This window comes from Lampetra fluviatilis, chromosome 4 (genome assembly GCF_964198595.1).
Source record: "Lampetra fluviatilis chromosome 4, kcLamFluv1.1, whole genome shotgun sequence".
NCBI classification, from domain to species: Eukaryota; Metazoa; Chordata; class Hyperoartia; order Petromyzontiformes; family Petromyzontidae; genus Lampetra; species Lampetra fluviatilis.
In genome coordinates, this window is record NC_136278.1 from 2,080,324 (window position 1) to 2,090,943 (window position 10,620).

Here is a 10,620-nt window from a genome sequence, read left to right on the forward strand (position 1 = left end):
GAGCCTTTTGCACTTCGTACAGCGGATACGCAATAGGCCCGAGGGGTGGGGGGCGGGGAGAGGGCGAGTGGAGGGGCGTGACTTAACCCCGCTCAGCCAATAAGAAAGCGCTCGAGACCAATGTGCTCACGTGACAGACTTGTGATTGGCTAGCGCTGAGGGAGAAGGGGAAGAGTCACGTGCGCAGTGAATGAAAGGTGCTTTGTGATTCGCTAAGGTATGGGGAGGCGTGGTTATATGAAAGGAGGCTCGTGATTGGCTGATATTACGGAATAGGAGTCTCGCGCGTGACCGGAAGCGCGGCTCCGCTCCACGTCGGGACGCCAGAAGGTGACGCTTCCTGTGACGGGCGGGTCACGACCTCGCTGCGTCGCCGCCCTAGGTCGACTCGGCCTTAAATGAGCTGCCCGTTGCTAAATGTACTGTACACACTTAGGAGACAAAGGCGGCCGGGCGTGCGTGCGTGCTCGCTGACGGCATTTGTGCCAGAAGCCTGAAAGGCTTAGCAAGAGTGTGTGCGCGTGCATCCCTTAGGTCGACTCGGCCTTAAATACAAAACAAAATTAGCCCCGCTGTGAGCATCCAGCACTGGACGGCCGGGTGTGCTTGTGCATTGGTGGTGCTGTCCGTACCTTAATAGGTGCTCGCTAACAGCACGTGCGTCTCTATAAGGACACGTCTTCAGTGTGCGTGTGATGCATCTGAGTCGGGTGGCTGCACTTTGCACGCTGGCTCATCACGCGGCGAGCTCGAGGCTGCTCTGCGCACGCCTCCTGAGCAGCTGTGCCGGTCTCTTCTCCCCCTCTCACCACCGCGGCTTGCAACATCCGCAGAAGCAGCAGCAGCAGCGCCTTCGTGAGCAGTACGCACAGCGCAGAGGCATGAGGCTCGTGCGCTTCAGCGAGACGGGCGGTGATGCTTCGCCCCGCCTGGGCTTGGAGCTGGAGGCAGGGGGAGACGTGGTGGCGCTGGGAGGAAGCCACTCCCAGGGTGGGGACATGGTCGCCTTCTTGGAAGGCGGAGAGGAGGCGATGCAAGCGGCCCGCAGGTGCGCGGATGGGTGGTGGGCGATGGGCAAACACCGCCAGCCACGGGGAGAGGCGAAGCGGTGTTTGCGAGCTTCTCTCCTCTCGCCTATTCTTGTAACGTGTTCTTCTCAAGAGGTCAAATTTGGTCTTCTCGTCCACACCGTGGTTAAAACCACCACCGTCATAACCGCAGGTCGACACACTTGCTGATTGTCCAGGTCGTTTCCCTTGTACAGCTACACTCAGGAATTCACTCCCCATTGTCTCTCCCAAGTTATAACCTTGCCCGAAACGCATACATATCAAACCCTTATCAATGCCTACCTTATTACAGACGAATTCAGACCGTATTGGTCACCCCGTGCCCTTATAAATCTCATCCTACAAAGTCCCATCACAAGGGAGAAACACAAAGGACAAAACAGTTTTTTTGCCCGTATTTAAACGGCTGTACGCCATATGGACCTGAATAATACATTTCCCTGTACAAGAATACGGGGAATAAACCGTATGGGTTGACAGCTATGAAAACGTGGCGATACAAAACCAGCGGTAAATGGATGGGCCTTTGTCCAAGACGATTGTGTAAGACGTGTCACTTTTTTTGTTACATAACTGTTATCTACCAGCCCACTGAACTATTGGCTCTTTTTCAGAGGCCACCTGGCCACACACGATAGCTCATTGAATTGGCTTAGCACATTTGGGAATTTAGAGTAACAGCCAAAAATAGTTTATAAATGTGGAGGGGGGAAAACTGAAAATCCACGCAACCACGTGGAGAGAGAGAGATAACGCCAACTCCAAATACAAAGGAGGCATCGTCAGAGTCTGGGGTCGAACCCAGGGCCTCCTGCATAGCAGGCAAGGGAGAGATACATCTATCTCGCCCCCAACAACACGCCTCGCGCGTACGACGGTATATCGTATAGTAAGTCCTCGCTTAACGCGTGGTGTTCACACAACCCGTTTTGGCGATAACGCGGCTCTTTCATTCGGGAACACTTGGCATAATGTGGAACGTGCACCGTCGTAACGCAGAACGCAGTCGTCATAACGCGGTCTCTGAGCGGTCGATGACAAACTACTACATCATGGGACCTCCTTTGCCAGTACCAAAATATGAAAATAGGTTTTCTCCTTTTTTCTGGCAACAAAACAGGTGTTTTGATGTTAAAACACCAAACTGAAACCTTTTACAAGGAATCATGTCTGCATTAACCACAATACTTGTGGTTAGAATGCAAACAAAAAACATACTCTGATAATATATGCATTGTCTTTGAAACTGATTGGTCCACACCAGCTCTCATTACTCTGATAGTGCTTGTCTTTGTGCTGTACGCCTTTTGGCGTCCTCTGGTCTAACACCTTTTGACAAACTACTACTTTCTTGAGCCTGCGCAGCTGAGTGATACAGTACGCAGAATGATATAGTAACGCGGCGGCGTATCCTCCGTTATTAGCCCCGCCATCTCGCTGCGTGTGTGCGTAGTTGTGCATCGTATCTCTCCAAACCTTATCGTAATGCCATTATTAATGGCTAAATAGTTTTCGCAAGACGCGGCGCTATTTCGGGAACGCATATCACGCGTTAAACGAGGACTTGCGGTCTTAGCAGTAACCCGCGCGTGTTCCCTGTCCCCGCACGCCAGGTCGCTGGACCTGCGGGAGGTGGTGGTGCCCCGAAGCCGGCTGCGGCTCCACGCGCCCGTGCACCGGCCCGACAAGGTGGTGTGCGTGGGCATGAACTACCGCGACCACTGCACCGAGCAGAACGTGGCCGTGCCCAAGGAGCCGATCATCTTCAGCAAGTTCGCGAGCGCCATCACGGGGCCCTACGACGACATCGTCCACTCGGCCGAGACCAACGTCAGGCGGACGTTCGGAAACTCTCCGTTTGAGACGGGCGCCGCGCACGCGACTGTTACTCGCGCGCCGCATCTCTGTTGCGCGGTCACTGACCCAGTCGAACCTGGCTGAAGTAATTGCATGTTCTTTATTAATGAGAGGCTCCGGAAAGTAAGACACTCTTCAAACTTGTGTCCCGTGTCAACCGAGTTGTGCAAATCTACACACGCACGGCACAGCACACCTAGCGAATTATAAGCCACACCTCCCAACTTTTGTTTTAAAATACAGGGCGAGGGAGGAGGAGGGGGTGTATGTTGAACTTCTTTCGCACCGTACGTAGCCAACCGTGCTAATCGGCCGCAGAAGCGCATCTTGAAAGCGCGCGATGCAGTGACCGTCTTTTTCGATGGTTAGCCTAAAAGCCGCTGCTGCTGCTGCGAGGATGACCGGAGTTCGCGTGATGGTTGATGCTCCTTGACGAGATCAACGAGGTATTGGGAGGGAGAGGGGGGGAATGTCTTTAAAGGAACGCGCATGTAATGTGAAGGGAGGGTGCTGTAGAAACCTATTGACGCCTGCCCGCTTTGTACTCCCAGGAGCTGGACTGGGAGGTGGAGCTTGCATTTGTCATCGGGAAGCAGGGGAAGCGGATCGAGGCGAGTGCTTTTTATGTTTGGTTTGTTGTCCTTCCCCCGCACCTCCGATTAGCGCGGTTGGCTACGTGCGGTGCGAAAGAAGTTCAGCACACGTACATGCATATGTTGGATTCCCTTGTCAACATACTAAGATCACTGTAATGTAGCATGCATGAGAGGGCGCTATTGACACACGCTCGCTGCCCTTGCACAAGCAAATCTGCGTGAGCCAACTTAGCCGCGTGGCTCAGCGGTCAGGGAAAGTCGAGTAAGCCGATAGCTGCGGAGATGCCGCGTTTGAATCTGTGATTTAAAACGTTCCTCATATTATCCCAATTTCGCCACGATTGTGCTATCCGCGTTATGTCACGGGATGAGGCATCCATTCGGATCTGTCTCAGAAGAGCGCAAACGACCCTTTGTGCGAGAGAACGACCCACATAAGTAGACACCACGGCTACATCTGAGATCTCTTCCAGTGAGTCTGTTCCTCAAAGAAGGGGGCAGCACTTTCCCACCTATTCTGCCACCGATAGCAATAATGTTCATTGTTTGATAGTCCGACGGATCAAAAAATAATTTCAGAGCTTGAATTTTAAGCAAATGAAGTGCATATGGAAACTTAACGCGTTTTTGTGCAGTCGTTGGTGACTGGCCGAGACGATCAACTCCCTGCACTTTGAGGACCCAGTTTAATTACTGGTGTGGTTTCCATGGTTAGGCCCGGACTGGCCTCAGGGCAGCAGTCCGAGCAAATGCTCGGTGGGCTGGTCCATTCCGAAGGCCGGTCTATTTTATTACCTCTAATGTGTATGCTTCATTGGTTATTTACGCTCTCAGTTGGCATTAAGGCCCATATTCAGCAGCCTCAAATATTATTCCTACACTGGCCCATTTGTTTTTTGCACCAGTCCAAATGGGCCAATGAGATGGCACGGAAATTTGGGCCGGTGTGTTTACAAATTCCTAGACCGATGTATTAGTCCCAATCCGTCACTGTCCATGGTGCACCATTATCATTATTAGTACGTTGGTCGTTGTTGTTGGCAGGAGGCGGCGGCGATGAGCCACGTGGCGGGGTTCACGGTGGCGCACGACGTGAGCGCGCGGGACTGGCAGATGCGACGCAACGGGCGGCAGTGGCTGCTGGGAAAGACGTTCGACTCGTTCTGCCCACTCGGCCCCGCTCTCGTCACGCCCGACGAGCTCTCTGGTACCGTTAAGACACGTCGTCGACAACAACGTGCAGTTTTGTGTTGTTGATTATTAACAAACAAAAAATGGTTTGAATTAATGCTGGTTAAACCGTTTCCCGCTCCGAGATGTCCGCAAGTTGCAGGGTGGGTCCCGTTCACCACTGAATCTCGGAACGCGCAAGCGGTTAGCGTTGATTTTTTTTAGAGAGGCGTAGTAGCGCTGTTGTTTTTAAAGATATTGTGCTGTACTCGCCACAGAGAACTTTAGCGACACGACGGCACTCTACTATAACTGACGCCAAACTGTGCCACGTGCCCTCCCGCACGGCCTTTTACTTCAGATTCCGTTCGGAATCAATTCGAATCCGTTCGGAATCGGAAGAAAAACTGATGACGTGTACATACGTATGTCATCGGAAGGGGAAAAGGTTAACTGCCAAAATATACTCTTTGGTTCTCTTGGTAAAGTCACGTAGGTATAAAATAAAATAAATCACGACGTTTCGGGCGCAACACAAGCGTCCATCATCAGGTGGGAAAGCATGGTCTGCCAGAATATGACAGGTAAGGACCATCTAAGATATGAGTCTTAGTTTGGCGCAAATATATATCTGTTTCTCCAGACATATTGCCCACTTACCTATTTTGTTGCTAATATTCTCCACAAGGAAGCCAGTGATTATGTTGCGTGAACATTAACGTGGCAGTCTGACTGCACCGAACGCTGCGGTCTTGTCGTGCCCAGACCCGCACAAGCTCGGCATCCGTTGCCGGGTCAACGGACAGCTCGTGCAGGACAGCAGCACCGAGCAGTTGATCTTCAAGACGGAGGCGCTGATTGCCTGGGTGTCTCGGTGAGTTTCCACCAAAGGCAATGATCCCCCCTGAGAGCATTAACATACTGTTGGGGCAAGTGCTGTTGGTGAGCACCTGTAGGCGAGTTGCCACAACGATCTGCACAAATACAATGGTTAAAATCCAATACCGCATGATGGCAAAGGGCATTTGCCTTAAAAGTTTGGGAGTTCACCAACATTGATTGAAGAAAGTCCGACTGCTGATGAGGTTGTATGTTGAAACCAGTCCAGAGTTTGCTTGTACTGGATTAATGCTGCTGAAATAATTAACTGCCAGAAGGCCCGTGGGGCCGATTTGTTGAGTAAAGAATACTTGGATTTGCGTGGAGAGAAATTTATGAAAGAGAAATTACTAATCAATTTAGTTAAATAAAACCTAGTTCATTGATTCACCTGCAATTAAGTGAAGTGTCATGATTCAGTCAATTCCATTTAAGAAACGAATCGATTAATTTGCGTCCTGTTCGTGTCTCATTTGTCATTCGTGTAATTTATTGTTTACGCCATTTGCCTAAATTAAAGAGCAGATCATTTTTATCGAACGTCCATAAATTAAAACGCTTACACACATAATTTGATGCATGTACACGGAGCGTTAAGAATAAATGACGAATCGATGCGTTGTTACCTGCCTTCTGGATACACATCTGCAGGATGGGACCGTTAGTTTTTGTTCGAGGTTCCATCTTACCTTCAGTACAGCATTGCATGTGTACACAGCTGGCAGTGAAGATCCCCCATTAGGTGGGTTTGGATAGCTTGCCTCTATCGCATTGCCCCCCCCTCGCTGCGCGTGTGTGCAGGTTCGTGACCTTGTACCCGGGCGACGTCTTCCTGACGGGCACTCCGCCCGGAGTGGGCGTTTTCCGCAAGCCGCCCGTCTTCCTTAAGGTAACATTCCAGCCCCCCCCCCACCCTGGGGTGCTGGCGTTGGCCTACGGAGCAACATCGAAAATATTCGGGGGGGGGGGTAATCGATGAGAAAGAAAGTAAACTGCGGTGGGCAGAGTTGCACATGAGCTGCCAGGCGGTTGTTGGCTATGCACGTGGCCTGTAATCCAGCGGCGTGGTGGCAGCGAGGGTTGGGTGGATCATGGCACATGTTCGCATCGAGGTGCTATACCCTAGTTCGCCAGCAGAAAGCGGCACAGCATAGTGTTGCCCCCGCCCCCCCTTCCACACGTGAGTTTTCCCCACGTCTAAACGCTCATTAATTGGTGAAGAACACCGTCATATATAGAGAACTGCAGAGCTTGGTGCGGGGTCACCGTGTGGCTGCCTCCCCGCTCGCCTGTGGTTCCTCGCGACTCCGAGTCGTGCTCCCTTCTCTCCGCGAGGGCGAGTTATAACTGTGCGCTTTACAAGTTGAATTTATTTATTTAGGCAACAATGCAATGCCGAGATCCACAGAATGTTTGGAGATGTTGTTTTGTGCCGCATTTTGCTTTCATTTTATGTAGGACACTTCAACTCTGTGCGTGTAGCATCTGCTGCTCATTACGCGAACAAAGAAGTATAATCAATATCACGAGTCCCGTTTTAAATTGGTTGTGGCTTTTTTTAAACTATGGGGGCAAAGGGTATTATGCAAGGGATGATGAAACCAGAAGTATTCGTTTTTATTTTTGGTTATGTCATAATGGATTTTTTTTTACCTGAACATTACTGGATGTTTTTTTTCTTTTCGTATTTCTAGAGAGGAGACACGGTGGAGTGCGAAATTGATCAGATTGGAACCATCGCAAACAAAGTGGTGTAGCGAAGATCATCGCCCATTCGTTGCATTGCAGTTGCTTGTTTCGACCACTTAAATTGTACACAAGCCGATCTTTTTCATGCAGATTTTGATTATTGACACCACCCGTGGGACAAAAGTGCGCACGCACATCTGAGAAGACAACTTCTTGTAGCTTTTGGAATTGTCATGCACCAGGTATTATCTACGCAGGTAACCGCGCGCACACACACGGACTCCACCGAGCGTTGCCCATGTATTATTGGTCAAGACATTTGAGCGACTACTTTCGGCGGTGACATGGCCGAGTAGTCCGGTGTTTATCGCTTGTTGCATAAGCTTTCGGTTCGAGGCCAGCGACCACCCCGGTAAACACTGCCGAGTGGACGAACGAAACGGGCGGTTCGCTTGACAGTGGCCATGTACAGCCGGCTTCACGGGCTAATCATGAAAATGCCCCCCCCCCCCCAGCTGTTTTGGGTGAAATAATTTGTCATGGTCATCTACAGGAGAACTCTTTATCTGCGGTTATATGGGGGGGGGGGGACCAATATCGTATATATTATCCGTGTGGTTATCCACAATTTTATTCCCTTTAACCGTGGGGTAAAAAATCAAAAAAAATCGTGGATAACTCTGCGGGTAATATCACGAATTTGCTGTGCCGGATGGGGTGGGGGGGGGGGAAATCGCCGGCATTCAGAAGCTGCTTTGCTATGAGTTTAGTAAAACAGCGGATAATAAAAAGAAATAGGGCCGTGGATTACTTACCGTGGACCATATAGCTACAATAGGAATCTGTCGAATTTCTTTCCCACCGTACGTAGCCAACCGTGATAATAGGAGTCATGGGTAATAGGGCCGTGGATGAGTTTTATACCGAGACAACTGCAGACGAGACTCGTCTGTGAAACATGGCGCCTTGATGGTCACCTTGTGCTCAAAGAATTCCGCGAGTACCAAATGTGCCAATGATCCGATTCGAAGTGCTGTTGAAGAGCCCCCATTGACTGAGATTGCCAAGGTTAGGGACTAACCCATGCATCTCCCACACAAACGAGGGTAGTAGCGCCTTTACACGATTCCGCAATGGAAACAGTGCAGAAGAGTTGAACCAATAAAGTTGGGAACACCCACCCACTGCATTTATTCCGTAGGCACATCGTATTCTGTAGGCACAGATCGTGTTCTGCGAACACAATACAATAAAAAAAATTATTGCATACTTTGTCGTGCCAAATGTGTTTTTATTGCTTTTATTAAAACAGCACTTGGCGATCTACATGTTATTGAGCGAGTGCATCTCTTAACACGATACAAGCGAGGTCTTTTTACAGCATGTCTGTAAATAGCGTGCACCTTGGGGACAAGTTGTACTTGGAAATGTGCTTCTCTCACCTGCGCTGTTAACTTCACCCAGTCACATCGCGCATAGCCGTGGTGCAGAGATTAGGCATCGCAATGCAACGTTGAGAACACAACGCCGTTTAATTTTGGATCTTCCAAATCGGCCATGATCTGTCAACTGCTGGATGAAGACATCGCCTCAACCATCACCGTCTCTCAGCCTTGTGATGCGAGTCAAGTTTCTGCAAGAGTAGATTGCAGCGTGTTCACGGCAAACGTGGGTCCCCACGTCTGATTGCCACTCTTATTCACATCCGTCTCTACCCAGCCTTGTTTATACTTTTCTTAACCCACGTGTACGTTGCTTTCGTGCATTGTTACACAATTTCACCTGTCATTCCAACTTGTCCATTGCGTTCCGATCCGTATGAGATAATTTGAACAGACCGTGTATGTGTAGAATCAGAAATACTGGAGGCACTTCTTTATATAACGAGCACCATCTGGATATATACACACCTTACGTGGGTGCACACTATTATAATTAAGACAGTCTGTTGTCGGCGGTACTACTTAGTAAGAACAGTTGGTAGGCTGTCTTAACAGCACCCCGGGGTGAAGACTGAGACGACGACGGCGATTCCTCTTCCAGCAACAGCCGAGCTCACGCTCAGGGCCCCCTCTTATGCTCCCAGCGTGACCTCGCTCCGCCCCGACCACGCCCCGCTTCTGGAACCTGCTAGCGGGTTCCCGGACTTACCGATGGGCCCCTTCTATGAACTTTCCCCTAGACGTCCCCCTCCCGTATATACTGTGGCCTGCTGACGCCAGTCCTGCCGTACGCCGCAGTTACCCCCCACCAGCAGCCAGCGCTATACCCCTACACGTATAAAATGAACCACTTGCATCCCCGGTCATGCGTACAACTGAAACCAATATAACTTTGGAACTCCTTGCCATTATCAAGGTGCGGAGACCTTGCTTACTCGAAGAAACGGTCTAGAATTGGCCATCCACTCCATTTCTGGCTTCCGAAGTCTACTTCGCACTGTCACTCCTCCTGGTTCTGATAACCTTGGTCAGTTCAAGACCTATGTGGTCGAAAAATACTTACTCTTAATGTTGCTGTTGATTTACAGTACAGGTAGGTAAAAGCCTTCGGGGCCTTTGCTCAGCAGCTTTGGAAAATTAACATTCCACCACCCATTGCACTTCTCCATGCAGTGAGAGGACAACACTCCATTCTTGACCTCTTCCTCCATTCCAGAATTCACTGCCTACATATGAACAGGTAATAGATGCAGCACTGCGTTTGATGTAGCTTCCCGCAACATTCAGAAAAATTATTTAAAATGTAAACATATTTAGAAAGGAATTTCTCATCCAACTTAATTTTTATTTCATCTGAACCCTTAAAACCCTGATATATTCTGAACTAGTTTTTATTGAATAGAATCCCATTCCTTTTGCATCATATCCCTGCAGGTTATATTTGGAGCCTTTCTTCACAAAAGCCACCTTTGGCAGATGGAACCAATCACAAGACAATTTGCATACACTGTAATTCACTTATAGCACCGCGTGGAGAGGAAGCGGGGTGTTTGTTGAGCCAATAAACATCAACACTGCTGCAGACAGCCAGCAATTCATCTTATTTTTAGCAATATGCTCTCCTCGGGATACACCTGACAATGGAAGTGGCTGGGTTGGTATAATAAAATGGCCGTGTCACAGCACCTCACTGGCACAAATGGCATTTTGAAATGGAAGCTCGGTTTAAAATCCACTTGCGATAAAAATCCGGATAAGACTGTGCCACATTTGTAAAATAAAAAGTGGGGTTTCCCCTATAAAATCAGTTTGCCGTGTCACGAGATGGGACTGTTTGAACATACTTTACCATGCCGATCAGTGTGGTGCGGCAAAGTGGAGGCCCAGGGGACCGGTTTATACAACACTGTGCTATAA

General features: G+C 49.6%; 1 protein-coding gene across 3 annotated transcripts; it reads left to right on the forward strand.

The window, feature by feature from the left end:
* The first annotated feature begins 259 nt into the window (after window positions 1-259).
* On the forward strand, window positions 260-8,581 carry LOC144931470 (oxaloacetate tautomerase fahd2, mitochondrial-like). Of its 3 annotated transcripts, none has more exons than XM_078855313.1 (8): window positions 260-330; window positions 834-1,048; window positions 2,684-2,900; window positions 3,479-3,538; window positions 4,568-4,730; window positions 5,459-5,567; window positions 6,374-6,461; window positions 7,267-8,581. In XM_078855313.1, the coding sequence occupies exons 2-8, from the start codon at window positions 882-884 to the stop codon at window positions 7,327-7,329; spliced, it is 867 nt and encodes a 288-aa protein (XP_078711439.1). In that variant the 5' UTR covers window positions 260-330; window positions 834-881; the 3' UTR covers window positions 7,330-8,581. The 3 variants fall into 3 exon arrangements, with proteins under 3 accessions (XP_078711439.1, XP_078711437.1, XP_078711438.1); XM_078855312.1 differs by lacking the exon at window positions 260-330 and adding an exon at window positions 354-419; XM_078855311.1 differs by lacking the exon at window positions 260-330 and having other exon boundaries at window positions 337-1,048.
* Window positions 8,582-10,620: the final 2,039 nt, after the last annotated feature.

Coding starts and splice junctions, on each gene's coding strand:
- LOC144931470 (XM_078855311.1), top strand. CDS start 696: ATGCATCTGAGTCGGGTGGCTGCACTTTGCACGCTGGCTCATCACGCG. Junction 3,539..4,567: donor AGCAGGGGAAGCGGATCGAG/GCGAGTGCTTTT, acceptor TGTTGTTGGCAG/GAGGCGGCGGCGATGAGCCA. Junction 5,568..6,373: donor CTGATTGCCTGGGTGTCTCG/GTGAGTTTCCAC, acceptor GCGTGTGTGCAG/GTTCGTGACCTTGTACCCGG.